At 40.8% G+C, this 26,317-nt stretch overlaps 1 protein-coding gene across 1 annotated transcript in view; it reads right to left on the reverse strand.

Annotated features, from left to right (window-relative positions):
• Window positions 1-26,317, reverse strand: part of LOC118290620 (histone deacetylase 2-like) — a 38,917-nt gene that overhangs the window by 10,742 nt on the left and 1,858 nt on the right. The window contains 8 exon segments of the mRNA XM_047328840.1: window positions 1,606-1,746; window positions 1,949-2,057; window positions 2,476-2,568; window positions 2,718-2,859; window positions 3,014-3,152; window positions 3,774-3,839; window positions 12,900-13,017; window positions 13,117-13,229. Of these exon segments, the coding sequence (XP_047184796.1) occupies window positions 1,606-1,746; window positions 1,949-2,057; window positions 2,476-2,568; window positions 2,718-2,859; window positions 3,014-3,152; window positions 3,774-3,839; window positions 12,900-13,017; window positions 13,117-13,229 (921 nt within the window).

The raw sequence follows: 26,317 nt of genomic DNA on the forward strand, positions 1-26,317 counted from the left end.
TTTCCCTGTAATATTGTAATATTGACCTCACTATGTAAAGTGCCTTGAGACAATGTATGTTGTGATATGGCGCTATACAAATAAAATTGAATTGAATTGAATAGTCAAAGTGATAATCTGGTACAGTAATGTCTATAGCATTACTGGTAAAGTAGACTACCATGGACTTCTGTCAGTGTAAAAACTTGATATGTGCACTGTTTACTTTAGTGTATGTGTTTGTCCCTTAAGGCCAAAATAAATAAATAAACGACAATAATAACTAAGACTACAAGCCAGTGTTAATTAAAAATTTACTGTATGCCAAGAACACTTACCATCACATGTAACTTCTGTTTAGTTAACGTTTATTGGATTTAATTTATTAGAATCAAAATATAGTGGTGCAAACGACCACTAATACAAATTTAAAAAAAACATAATTTTGAAGACTTATAATTTCAGTAACAAATATTTATTTCAAACGTTGTTCCAGTGTTACTTACCACATGTAACGTTGGCTGGGACGACCGCTACCGGAGCTCATGTTACCGCAGTCATTACCGAACCGGTGCAGCCTTGGGGCCGCGGCTGGCCGGCTTAGCGTCAGCTAGCTGGGAAGCTTCGACGTAGGTGATGACGTTTCAGCGACCAGTATGCATTCGGCCCACCTCTATGTCCATATTTGGATTAGCCGGGTAAGGGAGGAGTCGATCCCTGCAACATGGCGACGGCTGAGCCGCTGCGGAACCACCCACTTTGGGCTTCAACCCTTTTACAGAGGTGAGGTCAAGTAACGTTCTCTCACCACTGACCATCCCCAGACACCAACAGTCATTAGACCAGGCTAAAGAGGAAGTCCAGCACAAAAGCTCGGTGTCACATTTACGTGACCTGTGGTCTCATTTATAAACGTGGCCAAGCAAAGGTTGTGATCTATAAAAAAGTAAGATGACGGGAAAATGTGCGCACCGTAAGCAAAAACATTCTGGAGACAAGGGGAATAAGCGACACAGATGGTGAGGTAGTGAACTGAAGTCAGATTGTAGAAAGTAAATGTGAGAAAAGCGATTGACGCCTCACACAGCGCTTGTAATTCTTTTTTCGGACTCTGGTGACCAACTCCTTTTACTTCCTCAACAGCGGCACAACACAGAGAAACTTCCCCTTTGCCCTGAGACACTGCAGCATTTAGATAGTTGCAGTAGTGTAAATTCACTACTGCAACTCTGTTTTTCAGACCGCGCTGCTCACTGACCTCAAGCCCCCCCCCCCCCTTTTCTTAAGTTCACCCACGATGCATTTAGGACGCATTTGAGATACTCAGACCACATGGGGATGTAACAGAGTTCTCCCGCTCTTCAGCCAATCAGCAGCTGTACTGGAGGAAGTCATCCTCTGGAACCAAGTCCATACTGACATAAGGTTTTTAGCTTCTAATCACAGATAAACTCACAGATAAGAGACTCTTTGTGCCATTCATGACTTTACTACAGCAAGAGAAGGAGGTGGGGAGGAAATCTTTTAAGGCTCGTAATGCAAAACAGCCGAGGCATACTGCACTGACCTATTAATCAAATTGTTTTTGCTTCTTCCATATTTAGGGACGTGAAATCAGTGACAAACCATCAGTGATATCTGTGTCCAGAGCCACGGCTGTCTCATAGGTCCAGCAGCGGGCCGCGTTACGGATGGTGTATCCTCCTCCACCCAGCATGAGCAGTGGGAATTTGAAGGCCTCGATGTACTCCACACACTTGGCATCCACTGGGTGAACCGACAAACACAAAGGAACACTAACAAATCAAAGCTCAAACAAATACATTGACCTGTTCATTAGACCAAAACAATCTGAATATCACAGAAGTGTGAGCATTAAGACACGTTCAGGTTAATGTATGTGTGGTGTGACGTTCAGGTTAATGTGTGTGTGGGTTGTGTGGGTGTGTGTGTGTGTTTGTGTCCATACCACGGATGGTGAAGTTAAAGCAGCCTAGGTGGTTTCCTGACAGAGATTCTGCACCATACTGAAGAACCACAGCACTGGGCTGGTACATCTCCATCACCTTGGCCATCACCTGCAGGCTCACAGAAGATTCACACTCAGGAAGTGTTGAAAGAAAGTGAGCATCGCCCCTTTAATCACTTCTATTGAAATATGGCTTGTAAATGTGCCACGACAAAACACAACAACTAATGAACAACTAGGATGTTGTGTGTTCATTATGGATTCTCAGATAAACCAGAAAATGTTTAGCTCTTCGCTGCTTCTGAAGACAGATTGGTTGGAGGGCAGAAATGGGCTAATATGAGCTTTTCACAGAGATATCGGTATTGGCCTTCTTGTTCTGAAAAAACTTTTACTTCACAGAATAAACAATGCAGGAAAGAGGTTTATATTTATTGTATTTGTGTTTTCTTTTATTTATAGTTATTTGTAATAAAGTTTATGGCTAAACTGTAAAATATCAAGCCTCAATTATATATCATACTCACAGGCTTGAAGATTTGCTTGTAAGACTCTTCATCAATACAATCCAGCAGAGGGAAGTTGACAGCGTAGTATTTGCCTTTTCCAGCTCCCATATCCTAAATACAGAGGCAGAAAGATATGTAACTAAATTATCAGAATATTTCTATACCACTATGAATATCCACAATTTAAAAAAAAAACCATGTCAGTTTGTTGACTTACAGCCATGACCTGTGACTATATGAGGACGAAGGCTGAGGCTCACCCTGAGGTCTCCGGCTCTGGAGAATTACTCCCCGTATTTATGGAAAGACACTGTCATCACCCTGTCTGTGGTGTAGAATGCCTCCTCCACTCCGTCCCCGTGGTGGATGTCTATGTCGATGTACAGCACCCTCTGGTGGAACCTGGGGGAGAGGTAAAAAATTAACAGCAGAGATGAGGGCAAACAATACATAGTCTCCAAGACAATGCCTTGATGAAGAATCCTCTTTTCATACAGGCGGAATGTAAATGCCTTCTCATCCTGCTGACTGTTGTCGAGCCGTAGGTGACACTCACTTGAGCAGCTCCAAGATGGCCAGCACTATGTCATTAACAAAGCAGAATCCAGGCGCTTCAGATTACTTTGCGTGGTGAAGTCCGCTTGCCCAGTTCCCAGCAACGTCAGTATGCTGGCAGTCCAGTTTCACTGAACCAGCTGGGCACAACAGAAAACACAATGTTTTACAGTTTTCATCAAATACATGTGACAGGGTCCATATGTTGGTTGTTTCACCAACTGAATTTAAAAAAAGGTTAATGTATTACATGCCAGGCTCACATTGACTGGCAAACTAAGTGGTCTCATGTCATGCACTTCTCAACTGATTCTACTAAACTGCTGTAGCAACAATGTGTAACTGTTCAGACAGGATGACAACTACAGAAGACATAGTGACAGCAAGCGAGCCACCCAACAATGTTGCCTTCGTTATACGCACTGAAAACCTGTTTCCTCAACATGCTTCTTTCTGCAAGTTGTTGGGGTCCAACAACAGGAAATTTATGGCTAAATTACAACAGCTGCAGTTTCTGTCTATGCTCCTCTCATTAGCTTGATGTTGACAGGACTTACATGGAAAAGTGAAATCATATGCGTCCATGCTCCCATCAGGATTCAGTTAAGATCACCATTATAAATCAAAAGGTTTATAGGATTGTTTGGAAATTTGTAAAAGATTCATTATAATGAAATCCTTAGGGACAGCACTGAGCTTCAGATTCCCAGCAACACTGCAGCCTGTACATACATTGACGACTTATTCGTCTGTTTTCTGACCACCAGCGGAGAGTTGGCAGAACTCAAACAACCCACCGAATACAGGATGGTCCTCTCCCACATTGACTGCAAGAGAAACATTTTGAGATATCATCCACTGACCACATCAAACAGCTCAGGGTGTCCTTGCTGCAATGCTGATAGTTAATTGAGTTTTCAGTGATCTTCCATTCTTAAACAGACAGTTAAGTCAACCTTAAAGAGCAGCACTTTTAGTTTCTTTAGTGACATGGTGGATTCAGCCACAGGATGTGTTCGCACAGACATACGAGCTGAGCTGTGGCTAGTCGTGCTCAAATACAAGCCCAGCAGATCAAAATCTAACTGAAAACTATAGCTGTGTTTCAACTGCAGGAACATGGAACTTGGGTGTGCTTCCACCACAGGAATCAGGGTCCGAATTGAGTTTTGGGGAAATCTTTCCACCCTCCCTGCACGGGTGTGCTACTTTATGAAGGTACAGGAACCTTTGGGGTGGGGTATGCAGTCCTGAAGGTGCCCGATTGGTAGATTCCTCCAGCATTTTTTGGCAGCAGGTCAATCTCCACAAAAACTCGTACAAAGGTTGCTTTCTTGAATTCTTCATTCAAGAAAGCCCACCCTCCCCCAATCTCTCATTGTCTTTAGACCACATGAGGCATATGGCAGGGCAGTATCACACAGAGTAGCAAAAATACAATTAAAAATACAGTTAAAAACACAGGAACAAACTATTTTCAAAAAGCTATGTACATACAGTATTCTCACAAAAGTGAGTACACTTGGGACAACACTGAAGAAATGATACTTTGCTACAATGTAAAGTAGTCAGTGTACAGCTTGTATAACAATGTCAATTTACTGTCCCCTCAAAATAACTCAACACACAGCCACTAATGTCTAAACCGCTGGCAACAAAAGTGAGTACACCCCTACACCCCGAGTCCTTATTGTTACAACGTCTCAGGTGTGAATTGGGAGCAGGTGTGTTAAATTTGGTGTTATCGCTCTCACACTCTCTCATACTGGTCACTGGAAGTTCAACATGGTTAAGAACTCTCTGAGGATCTGAAAAAAAGAATTGTTGCTCTACATAATGATGGCCTAGGTTATGAGAAGATTGCAAACACCCTGAAACTGAGCTGCATCACGGTGGCTAAGACCATACAGCGGTTTAACAGGACAGGTTCCACTCAGAACAGGCCTCGCTCAGCGTCATATCCAGAGGTTGTCTTTGGTCAATAGACGTATGAATGCTGCCAGCATTGCTGCAGAGGTTGAAGTGGTGGGGGCTCAGCCTGTCAGTGCTCAGACCATACGCCGCACACTGCATCAAATTGGTCTGCATGGCTGTCATCCCAGAAGTAAGCCTCTTCTAAAGATGATGCACAAGAAAGCCCGCAAACAGTTTGCTGAAGACAAGCAGGCTAAGGATTACTGGAACCATGTCCTGTGGTCTGATGAGACCAAGATAAACTTATTTGGTTCAGATGGTGTCAAGCGTGTGTGGCAGCAACCAGGTGAGGAGTACAAAGACAAATGTGTCTTGCCTACAGTCAAGCATGGTGGTTGGAGTGTCATGGTCTGGGGCTGCATGAGTGCTGCCGGGACTGGGGGGCTACAGTTCATTGAGGGAACCATGAATGCCAACATGTACTGTGACATACTGAAGCAGAGCATAATCCCCTCCCTTCGGAAACTGGGCCGGAGGGTAGTATTCCAACATGATAATGACCCCAAACACACCTCCAGGACGACCACTGCCTTGCTAAAGAAGCTGAGGGTAAAGGTGATGGACTGGCCCAAGCATGTCTCGAGACCAAAACCCTATCGAGCATCTGTGGGGCATCCTCAAACGGAAGGTGGAGGAGTGCAAGGTCTCTAACATCCACCAGCTCTGTGATGTCGTCATGGAGGAGTGGAAGAGGATTCCAGTGGCAACCTGTGAAGCTCTAGTGAACTCCATGCCCAAGAGAGTTAAGGCAGTGCAGGAAAATAATGGTGGCCACACAAAATATTGACACTTTGGGCCCATTTTGGACATTTTCACATAGGGGTATACTCACTTTTGTTGCCAGCGGTTTAGACATTAATGGCTGCGTTGAGTTATTTTGAGGGGGCAGTAAATTTATACTGTTATACAAGCTGTACACTGACAAGTTTACATTGTAGCAAAGTGTCATTTCTTCAGTGTTGTCCCATGAAAACATATAATAAAATATTTACAAAAATGTGAGGGGTGTACTCACTTTTGTGAGATACTGTATATACAGAGTGCAAAAAGTAATGTGCAGTCAGTTGAAAAATAATAATATGCGTATATATATATTGTATTGCACAGGATGCCAGGAATTTGCTTAGATGTGGTGAACAAGGATAGTGGACACTATAACTTTAGCCCCGGTAGGCATAGGCCAGTTTCCAGTTTAAAGGTAAACCACGGTATCAAAAAGGAATGGTTCTGAAACCACTAACATTTCCCGTCAAACCGTCCCGACGGGATGAACTGTCTTTTAATTCCTGTGCGCTGCGCTGCCCGGTGTTGTATGAGCGCGAGAGAGAGAGAGCGGTGAGCGGTGAGCGTGTATGCCGTTTGTTTGGCTAATGTCCTAACTTGCATTTCCGGTTGCAGTCTGTCTCGCTCTAATAAAGAAGATGTCTCTGTGTGTCGGAGCGAGACGGTGCTTCCCAACTACAGTACAGTCTGGAGAGTAGCATCCAGATGCAGTACCGGAGAGCAGCAGTCTCACGACCGCAGTTCTGGGACCGCTGTTCCAGGACCCTAATTTTTAACACATGCGCATGCCCGAAGAGGCAACACCACTCTCGACATTGCGAACGACAGCGAACGGAAGGTGAGTAGCGAATGTCAATACAGTTTAATTTCTTTAGCGTTAATAACAATTGTGGTGTGTTGTCCAAATCGACAGCAAATTCAACGTTAACCGATGTGTGAGTAACGCTGGTTGACTATGATATGATATGACTATAACTATGTGTTAATGTTAGCTTACGATAACGTTAGTTAGCACACTGCAGCTAACGTTAAAGATGCGGTAATGCAGGAAAAAAAACATCATATGGCCCTTTATGAAAACAGAGAAATATGTACACACATTGACAGCGTGCACAAGCACGTCTACACCAGCGGGATATAGCTAACTATACCTATGTTTGTGTGTGTGTGTGTTTGTTAAGTAATTTCAGTGTTCCTCTAAGTTATTTTTATGTAACAGGAAATAATTTAAATCTAAACCTTTCTGTCCTAACTTTAAAATAAAATATGGACAAACACGATAAAACATGCACAGTTAATTTGTAATTAATTACATTGAATAAAGTTGCATAACGAACTGTTACCTTTAGCATAAAGGTAAGTTAAAGTATTAAAATTGATCCTGATGAAAAATGTATTAATTCATTAATTCATTAATTGATTGATGTATACACGAATGAATAATTGTATAGATTAAGTAAATATGAAATGGAAAAGTAAATTCAGAAGTAAATGTATGAAAGTTGGCGATCAAAAGTGGCGTAATGAAAAAATAAAAAATCATACTTATTTCTTCATTTTTGTACCACTAGATACTGTATACTTATTTATTTCTGAGTTTCTTTGTCTGTATGTTAATGGAGTAGTAGGTCCTAACCGCATACAGACATAAAATAAATAATTGTCCAGTACTTTGCTTCGGCCTGATTAATATCTGAGAAATTTTCTTATAATGTTCAAGTTGACCAATAACATTCTCTTTTTTAATATGTATATAACAATTCAAAAGGGGAGGAACTTGCCTGAAGTGCAACGCTGCACAACATGCTGCAAGAACTTTCACTACCCTTTCTGCTGCTCAACTTTGTTTCACCCAACAAAGTTGAGCAAAGTGAGAAATCATTTGGAGAGCCATTTCAATCGGGCAGTTCTCTATGAAGGTAAAGTTTGTAAGAGTTATAACTTGTCTATGCATTAAAAGCAAACTCTATGTCATGAAAAAAGTGCTAACCACTACACCACCGTGCAGCCTCCTTTCAAAATAATGTGTTAATAAAATGATAATGCCTCAATTCTATGTTTATGCGTTTTAGGGTACACCATTCACAGATGTGGATTACTTTGCAGGCCACAATGGCATTATCATCCATTCAACCTCCACCATACCAGCTCCGAACACCGCCACCACTGTGCCAGCTCAATCAACCTCCACCATACCAGCTCCGAACACCACCACCACTCTGCCAGCTCCATCAACGTCCACCATACCAGGTCCAAACACCGCAACAACTGTGCCAGCTCCATCAACCTCCACCACACCAGCTCCCATCACCGCCACCACTTTGCCAGCTCCATCAACCTCCACCACACCAGCTCCCAACACCGCCACCACTGTGCCAGCTCCATCAACCTCCACCACACCTGCTCCGAACACCACCACCACCACTGTGCCAGCTCCATCAACCTCTACCATACCAGCTCCGAACACCACCACCACTGTGCCAGCTCCATCAACGTCCACCATACCAGGTCCGAACACCGCCACAACTGTGCCAGCTCCATCAATCTCCACCACACCAGCTCCCATCACCGCCACCACTTTGCCAGCTCCATCAACCTCCACCACACCAGCTCCCAACACCACCACCACTGTCAGCTCCATGAACCTCCACCATACCAGCTCCAACCCCCACTATACCAGCTCCATCAATTTCCACCATAACAGCTCCGCACTCAGTCTTTGTCTTTTCCTCATCAATTAATCTGTTGTAAACACATTAATCGCTCCGCAGCGGCCGTAACCGCTGAATCGATGAGCAGCGAGTATCCACCCCGCACGTCCATCCTCAGCAAGCATCCTGCTGCCAGCGAGCCGAAAAAAACCCAATGTTATCAACCAATTGGGTAGGTGGTGCTGCTCAAAAACCAGGTACCTAGAACTGCGGTACTGAAACTGCTGCTCTTCGGTACTGCAGTTAGATACTATTGGGCAGGGCCGGAGTGGGGCCACTTCTCAGCAGTTTCAGGCCCAAGACTGGCCCACTTCTTCTATGGTGTGGTGGAAATTAAATACACTATTACTACCATGTAGTTTTTATTTATAATATGTTCTAACAAATGTATTCAATTCAATTCAATTCAATTTTTTTATATAGCGCCAAATCACAACATACATTGTCTCAAGGCAGAGAGAAATGCAGAGAACCCTTAGTACTGTCCCTACATATTTGCTGTACCATCAGTGGAGTTGCCCACACATGCCAATGTCAATGCTGAGTTTGTCTAATGTGTGTTTCAGCAGCTCTGTGAAATACTTGCCTGCGGATTTTTCACAGTCCACCACAGCGACCAACCGCTCATTAATAGCATTTGTGACATATCTGACAATGATAGCTCACTGGTCCTTTGATGTGACCTCTTGGGTTGTATCAATTTGAACTCAAAACATTCCTGCATCTCTAACCTCATCTGCAATCGTGTCCTTTATCACCTGGCTGAGAACATCCACAACTTTACCAACAATTTCCTTTGAAAGTAGAGTCACAAGAGAACCTCTACCTTTTGCACCAGTGTTATGAAGCTTCTCGCTTTGCTCAATACAACTGCTAATGTGCTGTTGAAGGCACAGATCATACTGGCTCAAAAGTATGACTAAGTATGTCTAGAAAGTTGCCATGATTGACTGCAGTATTTTATAAAGTATAAGCAGCCTCTGCTTGACCCCCTCTATAACTAAGTCCACATTTGCTTATGACTTTTATCACATCTATGATGCATTCCATCACCTGACGCTTCATCTGCTCATGATGTAGAGACAACATCATCATGCCAGCCCGCAGGCTTTTTACATCTCCCCTTTTAGCCAACAGAAAGTAAGCATCAGCACTATCTCTGTGGATCTTACTTTTCTCATGCTCCTCACTCCACTGATGAACATGTTTCCATGTTTTCATCCCTCATATGAAAGGACTATCACTTGCTGCAGGTGCAAATGCCAAACACACAGAACAATACAGTGATTGTGTTTTTTCACTGTATGTCAGCCACTTGAGGTTGGTGCCATGCTTGCTGATAAAAACTTTAGCTAGCAGGGGGTGTTTTGTGCGTTGTTGAGGATGGTAATGGAAAACGTGTTGAGGATGAGCAAAATAATCAAAATGATCGGCCTCCTCGTCTACACTAGCATCTGTCTGTACCTGTGGGATCTTCTGCTGGGCTGCTGTTGTCTCACTGGATACTGTCTCTTCATCTCCTCTCTCAGCAGCTGACTCCCCTGTATTGCATGGCATTAAAAACGCAGAATGGCATAGACACCGATGTCATGACCGCAGATAGGAACTCTTGATTAAACAACTTTAACCCATTATTTATTCATTTAATGTATTGCATTCATTCGGCACAATGAATTTTGTCTAGCGTAACTCTAAATCTATAGCCTAATGTTAACACCATTCTGAATATCTGCATATCATATAGAATCTCTCACCACTCCTGCTCTATGTGTGTGTTATCTAATCTTACATGAAATAACTTTAATGTATATTGTTTGCTCTGTTATCCTCTCTACCTGTCTCTTCTGCAGTCGTGGCCTATGGCTCCTCTTCCTTATTTTCAGGAGGGGACAGACTTATCTGTTCCTCAGAGGCCACAAGAAAAATCATGGAGAGGCAATTTTACTGTATACACAGATCAAGCTTGAGGTTGTTGTTTTTTTGTGTGCAATATTTGCATAATATTAGCAAATTCTGTGAATCACTGTGGGCGATACAAATGGGCTAATATTTAAGCGTAAAATGTAAGCCTTATAATTACACTGCTAACTATTAGGCCTATATCTCTCTTTACCAGCTGCCGCTTGGGTCTGTCCTCTCCAAATCATTTCTGTGAGTTTGGCACATTTGGCAGCGCCCTCCTCCCATGGCCCTTTTCTCATCAAAATTTTTCAGTGACATGTTTTATTATTTGTATATTTTAATAAATTAGAGTTCTTTAACTTTTATCGATTGTTTTTTTCTTTTTCCCTATGAAATATGTGGAGAATGAATGTATTTCATGAAAACACGTGGTTCTGCAGTGTTGTGGAAGTATTATAAACGTGGAACTGTTTCATAACAAGAGTCACATGAAGCCTTCAATTCATCTACATATGAAAGTGATGATGTGATATCAAATTAACTATAAACATCCAAAATATAAATTATTCATCACCATTAATAAGTTGAGTTTACCTTACAAAACACAAATGAATCTCAGGTCATAAAAGATTTAATTTATTTTGAATCCATCATGAACACAGATCACATTTGCTGTACTTCAGTCCACATACAGTAAACATCAAATGCAGTTTGGTCTGACAGTGACGTTTGTGAAAATAAAAATATAAGTAAAATCAAAAAGCTGAGATTGATCAAAGTGGTGAGGCTCCTAAAGGCTTCTCAAAACAATGAACGACAAAATATCAGTGTATCATTGGTTTAAATCAACACATTGAATCTGATATGCTGCAACATAAATAAATAAAGTCCTGACAGGTCATGTGACTGTTGGAGGAGACGGTGTTGCACTGAAGAGAAGTCTTGCTCCCACTCTCACACACACACACACTCACACTCACGCACACACAGCATCAGTGTCTCAATAAAAATGACAGAGAGACAGAATGAACTCTTCTTGCCTGGTTATGGTGTGTTGTGGAGAATCCAGTGACTTGTTTTCACTGGTTAATATTCAACACGAATTAACCATGAAATAAAGGATTTTAGCGATTTTATATAATCTCACATGAACTTCGTTGTCGGTCGCTGTTGCCGTCTGCATACATCCGCGGCGAGTCCTGAAGAAGTCTGAGTAAACATTCCGTGAAGTCCACTAGCATAGGATGTAGCGTAGCATTCATGAACGCGCAGAGCGAGATCAAGAACGCGGTTCGCTCGTCCTAATAACCCGGAGGCACGACAGGAGAGACGCTACTGCGCAGAATCAGTCAGCCCACGTCCAGGAAGTAAGGCGGGAAGTCAGTAAACTTTTTCGGCACATGCGCTGGGTGAGCATCTTTCATAGAAATAAATAGCGCCGCCATATTGTCTGGGCGACATCCGGTATCTACGTTTTAAATAGTAAATCTATGGTCTGGACACCTGCTGCCCCGGAAAGCTTGATTAGCCGACTCACCGCAGCTGTGCCAATTATGCACCTAGCACTGCTCCACTGAGCTAGCTCTGCTCCGCATCCTGTCTCTCTCCTACAGCTGAGAGCCAGAACCATGCTCACCTCCACCAGTGTTTACAGATATCCTCACTAAGGAACCAAAAAGTGCAGTGGAATCCCCCCAGGTCGCGTAATGTGTAGAGGAACAACTTTCTCCAACACCAGCTGTACAGAGCAGTCAAACAATCACCATCAACAACACTTAAGAGACTGCATTATTTTAATTTCATCTAGAAGTGGGTTTTTTTCAAGAAAATGATTCAATTATGTTCTATATGTTAACATACAACATTTACAAATGTTCCAATTTTTCTATATGTTATTTAGAAATAAAATAAATTTTGGTAAATGGCAAAAAATTTGAAATATAGTTAGCGCAGCCACTTTGTGTAGCTTTGCCATCGGCACTCCGGTCTGCCTATTTTTCATTCAACAGTTCAGGTGAGACGACACCAGGAACCCCATGCAAGCGATAGGCAATGCTTCTTTTATAGAATTGGCTTATTTCATTTAATATTGAATCGCATCGCATCGAATTGATTCAATATTAAATGAAATCGCACTGAATTGTTCCACATTAAAATGTATTGTCCATGAATCGTATCGTAGCCCATGTATTTAGATACGTATTGCATTGTCTTATAAGGGACTTCTAATAACTTCTAATACATCATAATATTATTTTTATTGCAGTATGATCAGTGGGAAATGGTGCTGAAACATTTAGTCAATTGATTAACAAAAATTAAATACCAACAATTCCAGCTTCTCCATCGTGACTTTTGTTCTACTTTGTTTACTGCCATTAAATATTGAATTCAATTGGACTCTGAAGTGCTTTCATAGACTGTGAAATGTATTTGTTTCTGACATAATATAGACTGGACTACTTGTAAAATCAATCAGTAATGAAAGCCTGTTCAAGGAGCTCACAGGCTACTTACAGCACTGCATCTGCTTGCTGAACTCAGACATGTTGTCAGGCCGTATGGATCGGAGGAACTTGATGTAGTCATCACTGTGATATTTGGTCATCTCTTCCCCTGTGGCTTTGTGTGTTCTCTGAAACACAAAACAAAGCAGTTAGTCCATGTTTCCTTAACCCTGCACATACTTCTGCAACAGAACAGCAAATAATACATTTTGTGGAGAGAAACATACATAGATTTCCATTTTCCTGTACAGTCCATAGTTCAGGATCAGGTTGTGAGTCATACGGATCCTATGTGGTTTCATGGGATGCCCCTGTCCATAGTAATAATTCCCTACGTCACCTGAAAACAGAAGCATAGGAAAAATTCACAAGAAAAAGTGTGTGTGTGTCTTGTACAGTCTAAGACGCAGGGCTGACTGATTGACCTCAATTCACAATACTGTTAAACTTTCTATCTATCTTCATATTTAACTACTGCTATTGTATCGATACAAGTCTCAAGAGCAATTGCTAATGAACAACCATTAATGACATGTGAATGCAAAAAATAAGCAGCCACAGAAGCAAATGGAACAATATCTATTGCAAATAGCTAGATCTCAAAGGAAGTCATTCATATTTCCAAACCAAACATGTTTCACATACAAATGTCTATATAATTTTTCACATTTCCACATGCACTCATAAGATGAGCTTTACACATAAGGCTGGTCTAAATCTGTTATATGAACTGTAACTGTTCCAATGCCATGAAAAGAGTCAAAGTCTCAATTAATTTCTCAATAAAGTATGTTGGTTCCAACTGACACAAGTCCTTAAAAAGGGTCAGAAATGTATTGTTTCTTTCATAAAAGCGCAACACTATTTTACAGCAGTGAAAATACATTTAGTGCTTAGTTAGGATTTCTCTCTATTAATTTATGGTTGTTGTTTTGTTTGTTTGTTTTTCAAAACAAAGAATTTTACTAGCCTTATCCTTTAATTAAGTACTGAATTGCGAGAAATATTTTCCCAGGGAAATCCGGAGGTATTTAGGTATGTAGAAATCAAAACATCATGCACAAACAGTTTGATTCACTTGACACTTTATAGCACTGCACCACTGTAGTGAATAGGAATGCACTAGAAGATGCTCAGGTATTCAGATCATGGTATTTCTAAGTGCTGTGCGAATAACTGGACCTGCTTGTTACCTCCACAGTAAAATTCTGCTGTGTGGGTTCAAAGGAAATAGCACTCTGCCCACTACATTACATTACGCATCAATTAGGCCTGAGCACACAGGTTTTATAACGTTCATAAACATAACTTTGACCCACCGGTTTTACTGTTCTCATCATTTTTATTAACTTATCCGGACAATTCCACATCAAACAGTGCAGACAGCCTGGTGTATGGTAACTATTATATGGCTCAAACAATGATGAAAACGAGTAGCGCGGTTCCACTAATAACACGTTCACGTCACAGCTTTACACATTCATTTAACGTTAATTTCTACACTGAAGCTCGCTTGACATCATGTATAAGGACTTATTTGGGTTTGTTATATGTTTTCTGATCACTTTGCAGGCAGGATGACCCAAGTCAGTACGACGGAGGCAATTGAAGCGACGGTCATTAACGCTAGCAATGAGCCTACTCGTTAGCTACCTTGAGTTAATGACCATTCATTCAGCAGCACCAGCATGAAACTATTCTTGTTATGGTTTATGAAAAATAATTATTACTACTACACAAACTGCTCCAACAAAATTAAAGGCAGGGCAGGCAATTTTTGAGAAACTCTCGTAACATACGATGAATAAATTAAGTGATCTGACATTGAAACGAAAAAGAAAAAAAACGCTCATCTGTGGCCATGGCAGGACTGTAAAAACCACGTCCAATCAGAAAGTTCGGTCAGAAGAAAATGATTTGATAAACCTGATTTTTTCCTGCTTGCGTGCACTCTTCTCGTGCGTCACACATTTGGCCGCGTGACCAGTCTTCTACAGGCAAACAAACAAAGCAGCGGCTATAGCTACAGGTTTCTCAGCCGTTTGATTAATTATCCGCTGGAGACTGGGACCGAGATGCAAGAGGGAACTGATGGAGGAATGACACCTGCAGCTTTGAGGAAACGGATAGTGAACAAAGCATAACAGGAACAGCAAGGCAGAGTGAGGAGCATAAAGTGAGCATTAAACTTTGCCAAGACGGTGTTTAGTTTGGTGAGTGGAATCCAATTAAGTTGACCAAAGCAATAAATGGGTTGCTGGGTGCGGTTAACAATGTTAAGATATTACGAAATGGATCAATGTTGATTTTCTGCAGGGATGGTGTACAACAAGGGAAAGATATATGGCTGAATAAGATAGAAGGAAAATGAGTAGAATGTACACTACCTGATGACAGAAAGTTTACTCGAGGAGTCATTTCGGGAATTCCCATAGTCAATGGATCAATTAAAGGATAATGTGGAAGGCGCAAAAGTGAGAGGAAAAAACATCTAATAACAACTAGAAATTGAGAGAAAAGCAACAGCCTGTCACTCATAATCAAATTTGATGAACCCAGATTACCAAGTAAAGTATAAGTAGGATACATGAGCTATTACCGACATTGGTAAAACATGGGATTAATTATATTTGAATTAAGATAAAGAAAGAACATGAATCAATTGAAATCAAAGTATGGACTGAAAAGAGAAGCTTATTGATAGTAAATTACTATAATCCTTGTAATACATTGAATTATGATATATTGAAAGATGTAAGTGTGTCCATGCAGGGTAATGTATGGTGTGGGGATTTCAATGCACACAGCACAATGTGGGGAAGTAATAATACAGATGTAAATGGGTCTGTGATAGAGGAGTTCATTGATGATATAGGATTTGTATGTGTTAATGATGGAAATGGTACAAGATATAATACTTCACAGAATAAAGAGTGCTATAGATCTGACAATCACATCTGCTACAATTGCTAGCATTAGAACTTGGGAAGTTTTAAACCAATTAACAGTAGGAAGTGATCATTACCCAATAATAATTAAGATTGGAATAGAGTTAAATCAAGAGCGGGGAGGGAGAACACCTAGGTCGATACAGTGAAGGATAGCTATCAAAACATCAAAATTTATGATGTTGTTGATAGTGCAGCAGCCTCACTACGTTCCACACTGAAAAAGAAAAAAGTCAAACAGAGGAGGATAGCTCCATGGTTCAATGCACAAGCAAGTGCTTTAAAACAACCATTTAAATGATTCTCACCTAGACTGGAAAAATAGTGTAATTATATAAAGTATAAGAAAGCCCTCTGAAATGCCAGAACCAAAAATTATTCTTCACTGATAGAGGAAAATAAAAATAACCCCAGGTTTCTCTTCAGAGCTGTAGCCAGGCTGACAAAGAGTAAAATCTTTATTGAACAGTCTCTTCCTCCAACTCAGCAGCAATGATTTCATGAGCTTCTTTACTAATAACATTATCATAGAAAAAATTAATCAGCTTCTTCCCACTAATAGCACAGACACACTGTCCAGTACAGTAGCCTCTGAACCAACACTGTATTTCGTTATTTATAATTAGATTGCTTTTACCCTATAGATCTGGCTGAGCTGACTTCACTGGTCACTTCATCCAAGCAATCAACCTGGCTTAGATCCTATTCCATCAAGGCTATTTAAGGATGTTTTACCTTTAATCAATAGTTCCATATTAGATCAGATCAATTTATCTCTATTAACAGGCTATGTACCAAAGGCCTTTAAGGTGGCAGTAGTTAAACCTCTGCTCAAAAAACCGACTCTAGACCCAGATATCTTATCTAACTATAGACGCATATCAAACCTCCCCTCTATCTAAAATCCTTGAAAAAACTGTTGCTAACCAGTTATTTGACTATTTACACAGGAAAAGTCTGCATGAAGACTTTCAGTCAGGATTTAGAAAACATCATAGTACAGAAACAGCACTACTGAAGGTTACCAACGACCTTCTCATGGCCTCAGACAGTGGACATGTTTCTATTCTCGTCCTATTAGATCTTAGTGCTGCATTTGATACCATCTATCACAATATTCTGTTACTGAGACATAACACATTGGGGTTAAAGGAACAGCACTATAATGGTTTAAGTCTTACTTATCTGATAGATTTCAGTTTGTTAATGTATAAAAGTGAATCATGGAGTTCTACAAGGTTCTGTGCTTGTTCTTGATACTTTTCTCTGTATACATGCTTCCTTTAGGCAATATTATAAGAAGACACCACATACATTTCCATTGCTACGCTGATGACACCCAGCTGTATTTATCTAGAAAGCCAGATGAAACGAATCAGGTAGACAAACTTCAGGACTGTCTTAAAGACATAAAGGCCTGGATGACTTCTATTCTTTTACTTCTAAATTCAGACAAAACTGAGGTAATTTTACTCAGCCCTAAACACCTCAGAGAAACATTATCCGATCATATTGTTACCTTGGATTGTATAACCTTGGCCTCCAGCTCTACTGTGAGGAACCTTGGAGTTATCTTTGACCAGGACATGTCCTTTGACTTGCACATAAAACTCTAGGACAGCCTTCTTTCACCTGCGCATTATCAAGAACATTAGAAACATCTCAAAAGGATGCTGAAAAACTAGTCCATGCATTTGTCACTTCCAGACTGGACTACTCTAATTCATTACTGTTAGGATGCCCCAGTAAGTCTGTGAAAAGCCTCCAGTCAATCCAAAATGCTGCAGCACGAGTTCTGACAGGAACTAGAAAAAGAGATCATATTTCTCCAGTGTTAGCATCTCTGCATTGGCTTCCTGTAAAATTCAGAATAGAAATCAAAATCCTGCTCATAACCTACAAAACCCTTAATAATCAGGCTCCATTATATCTTATAGAGCACATAGTTCCATATCATCCCAATAAATCACTTGGCTCTGTAAACGCAGGGCTACATGTGGTTCCCAAAGTCTGTAAAAGTAGAACAGGTGGCACAGCCTTCAGCCACCAGGCTCCTCTCCTCTGGGACCAGCTCCCAGTTTGTGTCTGGGGGGCAGATACCCTCTCCACGTTTAAAGTTTAACTTAAAATCTTCCTCTTTGATAAAGCTTATAGTTAGAGCTGCTCAGGTGTTAAGTAAACCATTTCTTTATTATGCTGCTATAGGCCTAGTCTGCTGGGGGAACTTATATCATGAGCATCTCTCTCCCCCTCCCTCTCTCTCTCTCTGTCTCTGCCCCATGTATTTACATTAGATGTCACTAACTGTTCTCTCTCTCCTACTGTATCTCTGACCCCAGAGCTGCAGGATCCAAACCCGTCATTATTATTATTATTACTATAATTACTAATAATAACAACAACATAATTGCATCTATAAGTGTAAGTATTATTTTTGTAATTATAAGTATCATTCTGGTAGAAATTAAAGTGGCTGTTGTAAAACTTTCTGATCTTTCTCTGCTCTCCTCCTGTCTCTCCTCCCACCATCTTTCCTCCCACCTCTCTTCTCTTCCCCATTTTTCTCCTCACCCCAACCGGTCAAGACAGATGACCGCCAACAACTTAGTCCAGTTCTGCCAAAGATTTCTTCCTGTTTAAAGGGTTTTTAAAAGTTGTTTTCTCTCCACAGTCGCCAAGTGCTTGCACATTGTGGGATTTGTTGGGTTTTCCCCATAATATTGTAATATTGACCTCCCTATGTATAGTGCCTTGAGACAATGTTTGTTGTGATTTGGCACTATACAATTAAAAAATTGAAGTTGGCTAAAGCTGACATGCATTTTAAGTAGTAAGTGAAGCTAGGTGTGTAGAGCTAATAGGAGAGAATATGACAGGTGTAGAGGAAATTAATAAAGAATTGGTTGCAGCTTTTATACAGACAGCAGATAAAAACTATTCCAAAGAGTGCAGGAAGTAAACGTAGAAAGAGTGGTCCATGGTGGGATAATAAATGCAGGGAAGTAATCAAAAAGAGAAATAAAACATTCAGGCAGCTTAAGGCTCACCACAAACTGGATATATTGATCCAATATAAAAAAGCGCAAGCAATAGTTGGTTAAACAATTAGGTCAGCAAAATGTACATACTGGAGACAATACTGTATCATAATTGGAAGAGAAACACAGTTATCAGAGGTATGGGGAATGATTAGGAAAATGAGTGGAGTGAAGAACCACTTTGAAATACCATTGTTGCACAGCGATATTATAACAGCAATAAGGCAGAAATTCTAGTAAAAACATTTGAGGGTTCATAGCTCAGAAAATGTATCTTTAAAGGCTAAACAGGGTAGAGATAGTACCCTTGCACAGAACCCAATGGTGACAGAAAGAAGAGATTCACAAGGAGAAGATCTAGACCTACCATTTAATCTTTTTGAATTAAGGAAAGCTATTTCAAACCCACGGCAAACTACACCAGGAAAAGATCTTATTTGCTATAGCATATTAGATCATATGTCAGGTAGCGTGCTTGAAGTAGTTTTAAGATTGTTTAATAAAATATGGGATCACGGCAAAATCCCATTAATTTTGAAACAATCTATTTTGGTACCAATACTTAAACCAGGTAAAGATTCATCAAATGCATCAAGTTACAGACCTATCTCATTAACATCACAGTTAGGAAAGACTATGGAACGGATGGTTACGGAGAGATTAACACAAGGACCTTTTTTCAAATGATTAAAAAATGGATTTTGTAAGGGTAGAGGAACAATGGATGATGTTTTGTGTCTGGAATCAGAAATTAGGAAAGTCATATGCTTTGCTAAACGTCATGTATAAGTACCAATGAAATTATATGGACAAGTAATCGAGCAGGTAAGAGTCGTTAGGTTTCTTGGGGTTTTGTTGGGTCAAAAGCTTATCTGGTGTCAATATATTATTAAGATGAAAAGCAAATGCAAAAAGATCAATAATATCCTAAGTTGTTTGTCAGGGCAAGATTGGGGAGTGAATAGGGCATCATTATTAAATATATAGGGCACTTATGAGAGCAGTACTAGATTATGGTTGCAGAGCATCTGCCGCATAAACCAATCTCAAAATGCTTCATGTAGAACAGGCCGCTATACGAATTTGTAGTGGTGCATTTAAAACATCACAAGTAGCTGCAATGCTGATTAAAATGGGGGAAATGCCACTGCGGATTAGGAGAATTAAGCTTATGATGGCGTATTGGGTCAATTTACAAGGTAATGGTAGAGCTCACCCTACAAAGGTCATTTTGCAGGATTGTTGGGAGCATAACACACTCGCATCATTTTAGTCTCTTGTAGGAGCATTGTGGCTTTTCTGAAAAAATATACAGATGATGGCGGTGATCCGCATGGTGGAAAAGCAATGACTTTTAATACTCCTGGCTGTCGGGAATGGAGTGGTGAGAGAGAGAGAGAGAGAGAGAGCGGGGAGCGTGTGTGACCCAGTGAGGGAGAGTTGACGGGAGAAGTTAATGTTGCAATGTCTTCACTTGATAAATAAGTGTAAAGTCTCTGTGTCGTTCTTTGCTCTACTGTCTCGTTGCAGCGAGTGGTGAACATCTCTCCTTCCCGACTGATTCTGTGATTTGTGCCTCATTTTGCACTTTAATTAGTTTTTTTTTGCATATTTTATTATTTTGTTAAAAACAACAATGCATTTGGTCTTTTGCAAACGGAAATGATGTACGTGTTGATTTACATACAGAGCGGTTAAGTGAAATCAGATCACAAGTGGTCACTGAAGACGCATGCGGAAACACATTCTGCTGACATGTGTGAACAGACGTACTGGGAGCTGTCCACTTGTGATCTGATCACTGTGTCATCGTTGGAGGAGGATGAATCCAAACTACGGTGACACCTGTGTACACAGCTTGAACCATGTTCGCAGGGCCTGGACTACAACACTACACTCACTGACCAGCTAAGAGAAAGGATGATGGGTAGATTCGGTATGTTGTGCAACAAGTGATCCTATAATTTTAGTCAATAAAGTTATAGCTAATACAATTACATTGTTTTGTTTTTGTAATGAGAACAAAATGCATGGTGGAGATTAAGTGTGTTGATGCCATTTTATATGGAAATGTTAAGTACTGTTCAATGTAAGGTAATATGAACATGCCACTAAGTTGACCTCCTTTCTCTTATACCAGGTATGGCAAGTTGTACATAAAGAAGTCCAGGTCCTGGAGGTTATACACACTGAAGTTTGTCTGCTATGTCAGGGATGCCACAGACCAGAGCACTGAGACCAGACGATTCCTGTCAACACGGGGTTCTGTCAGGTGTTTAACTGGTGTCATGACGCAGTGTTCTCATTATTTGTGCACCTTGTAAATAGGTACAAATAATGGTTGGGTTGTAAATAGTAAAGAAATAAACATTGAACAAAAAATTGCACTTAAACACAAATAGCACTTGAAGTGTTTTTTGCCTATTTGATGAATGTTTATGCACAAGAGTAAAATCTTCATGGTTGAATGCACTTATTGTAAGTTGCTTTGGAGAAAAGCGGTTGCTAAATGAATGTAATGGTATTGCACAAAATACTCACTACACTCTAGTACCGATGAAACCTGTATATTGTCCATTTGGATCTGGGAGGGATCACGTATGTCCCAATGCTTCATATTGCCACACAAACTGTTGATATGCTGCGTGGTGGAACTGTATGTTGCACCCCCTGTGTCTGGAAGGAACACAGCAGTCATGAAGTTGCCCACAGCACTTTGTTTCCACGTCTGTGGGCAGTTCTGGCAGACACAAGTAGGTTGACCTGCAACGGGACGGAACTCCATTTTCAATGAAATTTCCCAACACTGACATGCTAGTTTGACAAATGTGCCCACCAACAATAGCCATGTTCATTGTTTACGTTTATTATGATAATGTTAGTTCAATTCAATTCAATTCAATTTTATTTGTATAGCGCCATATCACAATATATATTGTCTCGAGGCACTTTACATAGTGAGGTCAATATTACAATATTACATCCCACAATGAGCAAGCATTTGGCGATGGAAATCTGTCTCGACCGGTTGGGGTGAGGAGAAAAATTGGGAAGAGAGGATAGGTGGGCAGAAAGAGGGTAGGAGGAGAGACAGTAGGAGAGAAGAGAGGGAGAGGACAGCTGTTCAATCGCCGCTTTAATCTCTACCAGACTGATACTTATAATTACAAAAAATTACAATTATGTTGTTTTTATTATTAGTATTATTGTTATTTTATTTATTATTATAATGTTGTGCATCGGTTTGGGCTAATTTGGTTATCAGCAGTAATTAATGATTATCAAAGACAACCATGATTTATGAAAATCAATAGAGTTTATTAATCAATTTTAATAGCAACGGGGCACCACCAGGAAACCGGGACCAATAGCCAAATAGTCAATTCAGTTTCAAGAATTAAGGGTGATCACTCAAAATGTTCATATCTGGTAGATATGAGCATTTATGGAGTGAACTGAAGCTGTGAATCCGAACGCAGACTCTGTCAATCAGCCCTTATCACATTGTACATGCAAATAACACAAAAACAATAGAATCTTTAGAATATAACAGCATTTATTAACTTTAGCAACATCAATGTACAACCAATGCTACTTTTATCAATAAATGTCTATTATATGCTAAGCTACCAATCAGAAATCACATGATCATCATATGAAAAGACATCAACAAGCAAGAGTGTGTGTGTGTGTGTGTGTTTTGAGCGTGTGTGCATGCTTGCACAGTCGTGTGCCCGTGAAAAGGGGAGGAGGAACAAGATGGCGGACGTGACCGGGGACGTCACGTGGCGCCAGAGAAAGGAGCGGGCGTGAGACCTCAAGTTTAAAATGGCGGCTACCTTTAAACATGTGACTCTAACAAAGGCCCAGAATATTTCAAGCACCCACGTGTGTGTGTGTAAATGTTCGTTAGTAAGAAAGCAAGGGGAAAGTGATCAAAGCAGCAGTAAGGCTCATGCGATGATGACTGAGGTCCAGCACCTGGTCTGTGTGACGCAGGGGCACAGCGACTGAGCTGGTGAGCCGGGCGTCCCAAGATAATCTGCCTATCTCCGGTCTCTGTAGGTGTTTTTGGCACTGTCAGAGTAATGTTGTCATCTGACAAAAACAATAGATATCTCCATAGTAACACTCTGTATTTACCACTATGTGTCTTGCACAAATTCCGCGACTATGACATGCCTGCGACAGCTTTCAGTTACACACCAACTGCCTTGGCTTGCCATAGATTAGATGACCTTGCATAGTGCCTGAGTCGCTCATTATTGCAGTTTCTCAGGAGAGGACAGAAATTCCTCAATAGTGGGGGGAGTGGCTTTGGACAGAGGTCTGAAGGAAGCAGACTTTGATGGTTGCCTATTGCGTCAGATTTATGTCATATCTCGCAAGCGCGATAAAACATGATCAATGAGCAAATTATATCATATCACACATGCAAATATTAGTCCTCGCGCACCAATCAAGAGTTTTACAGGCAGCTGCAAGCGTGAAACAAAACATAGGTGAGGCAAAGAATGGCACCTGCGAGTGTCTGCTTTGCGAGTGCTGGAAGGCATACACACTCTCGCAGGTAAACTCTGCTCTTTGAGTTGATTTCTGCAAATCTTGCGTACCATTAAACATGCAACAAGCAAAATAAACTGTGTGTATAAAACTGAGCAGTACACACACAGAGCAGCCTCCACGCATCTGCGAGTGTCTGCTTTGCAAGTGCTGGAAGGCATACACGCTCTCGCAGGTTAACAAACCAAGGGAGGCACTGGCCCTCCTATGACTGGTCACTTGCTTTCAACACGGTCACACCCACACGCATCCTCATACCTTGATTGACAGCTATTGTTAGAGGAAGGTCGGAGTTGGTGCAGAAGTAGCGAGTTCATGACTTTAACCCATAGATTTTTCAACTTGGAGAAGACATTGTTTATGGACTTCTTATTGCCAATACCAAAGATGATTTTTTTGTCAACAACATCCTCATTCTTGGAAAATTTTATATACACAAATCCAAGTATATGAAAGTGAAACCTTCTTTTAACATATTTCATAATTTGATGTTAATTGTTATGTTGTATAGTTATGATTTACGCAGCAGTTTATTCGGAGTAACAGACATTTTATTGATATTTTAATTCCTCTGATTCGGACGTTCACTTACCTCATGAACTCGCTTCTTCTGCACACACTCTGATAGGTGTCAAGCAAGGTACAAGGATGCATGTGGGTGTCAAAGCAAGTGAACAGCTGCCTGTACAACTCTCGATTGTTGTATTGGTGCACGAAGATTAATATTTGCAAGTGTAAAATGATATTATTAGCTCGTTGAGCATGTTTTATCGCGCTCGCGAGATATATATGACGCGAAAGTTGCCTCGCTGGTGCTTTCAAAATCACCTACCTTGCCTTAAAGGCAAAAATCAACACCACTGTATTTACTGCTAACACAACACTAGGTGTCAGCATTATCTTATTTTACATCCTGCTCTGCCACTGTACACCAGTGACACAGAGAAAACACTATGGCAAAGTTTAAATCTAACAACTGTGTCTGCTTCCAACCAGTCATCGTCTATTGGTAATATGTCTTATCTTATGTGCAAGGTTCACTTTCACCCTGTCATGGTTGGGCAGTGTAATGCAGGAAAATGTCCAAAACGGGACATTTTCAAAACAGATGAAGAAGTACTGCTTTGTCCCACTTTTTCCGGCGTCATGGAAATTTAATGGCGTACTAAGTTTTCATGGGTTTCCTACCCATCCGACCTGAGAAGACGATGGCTGGTAAACATACATTGGGATCATTTCTCTGTCACCTCTCACACAAAGGTCTGCAGCAGACAGTTTGTCACCGAACGAAACAGCACCATTGTTGAACCAGACCGGAAACAGTTGAGAGTACTAAGTTGAACCTGGAAATGCGCACCTTTCTTTGACCTCATGTCGTTTTCCACTGAGGTAAAGGAATAGTAGATAGGAAGGAAAATTCGACCTCACCGCTTGTGTTCCTGTCGGTACCCTGTTTGTGATCTGTTTGTTTGTGTTTGTGTGTCTGGGCCTGGCACTCCTGTTGCTGATCACCTGCACACTTGTGACTCATCGTTTCATCAAGCTCCTGCAGTATAAAATTCCAGCTCTCCTAACTAGTCTTCGCCAGAAGTGGTACTAATGCTACAGCCAGTTCAAATTAGTATTTCCCTTGTTTTACCTATATTGAGTCTAACGCTGCCAGTCTGCCTACCTGCCTACAGCCCTGATCAGCCAACGCTGCAATACCTAAATCCTGAACCGGTTCTACACATCATCTCTCTGTCAAGTAAATAACCATCAACTGTTACAAGCCATTGTTCTGCTTCTGGGTCCTAAACTTACTGCTACACAACACACCCTCTATTCACTTGATTCTTGTAGCGTGGTCCTTGGGCTGGATGAATCTGCTATGGGGGCAGTAGGGTGAAAATAAACTCTGGGCCCCCATTGAAATCCAGTTTCTCCCAGTCTCTGCTCAGTGTTTAATTAATCCTGTCGCCTTAAGTACATTTGCTGCTGAAAACAAGTCCCACTTTGCATTTTGTCAATAGTGATGATAATCGTTGTGAGCACAATATGAAGGGATATAATAAAATGTCTGATGCAGGACCCCTTGGCAAGACTGATGCTGCCTGAATTCAGGCACCTTCAGCTCCTCGGCATTTCACTTTATACTGTGCTTTAGGGTCTGTGTATTAAGTACAAAGCTGGAGTCAAGAGGTGATTATATTAAACTTAACACAGCTAGTCTGGCTCTGCACTGTAAAAACGACGACTTGAAATTGCTCGTCTAACTCATTTTTTTATAAACAAACTGAACAAATTATATTTTATTGCATTATAAACTTAAAATCATGTTTACCTCAACTAACTTTATTATGTTTAGTGTGTAAAGTGGGTCTCAATACATAATGTTAGTTGGCAAAACCAAAAAATGCAAGTTTGAAGTTTAGAACAGGGTCTACATAAAAGCTTTGCATGGGTTTTCTCTCTGTCTGCTGGGAATTCGCGCTGTTTAAAAAAAACTAACATTTTACACACAAACACACACGCGGAGCGAGCAGAGTGAACACGCTGCGGTGGACACGGAGGCAGGTAAAGAGATGTTGACTCGAGATAGCTTTGTTCAACGAACATGTAGAAATGCAACATTTTCAAAAGCGGAAGGTGACTGTCTGCAGTCTCATTTATAATGTTTTGTTCATTTTTTGTGAACTCTTCTCATGTCAGAGGCCTGCACTCTGCATCATGTTCGATGAAACACTCAAGTTACTACATCGCCTGGGTCAGGAATTGTGTGTCTCTGTGTGAATAGAGTTCAAAGAGTTGGTCGATTTTACTATGTATAGTTCACGTGCATAGTGATAATTGTGGGTGACAGTTTTCTTTATATTTTGTCACTAGCTATCTCAACCGGC

Source organism: Scophthalmus maximus, chromosome 18 (genome assembly GCF_022379125.1).
Source record: "Scophthalmus maximus strain ysfricsl-2021 chromosome 18, ASM2237912v1, whole genome shotgun sequence".
NCBI classification, from domain to species: Eukaryota; Metazoa; Chordata; class Actinopteri; order Pleuronectiformes; family Scophthalmidae; genus Scophthalmus; species Scophthalmus maximus.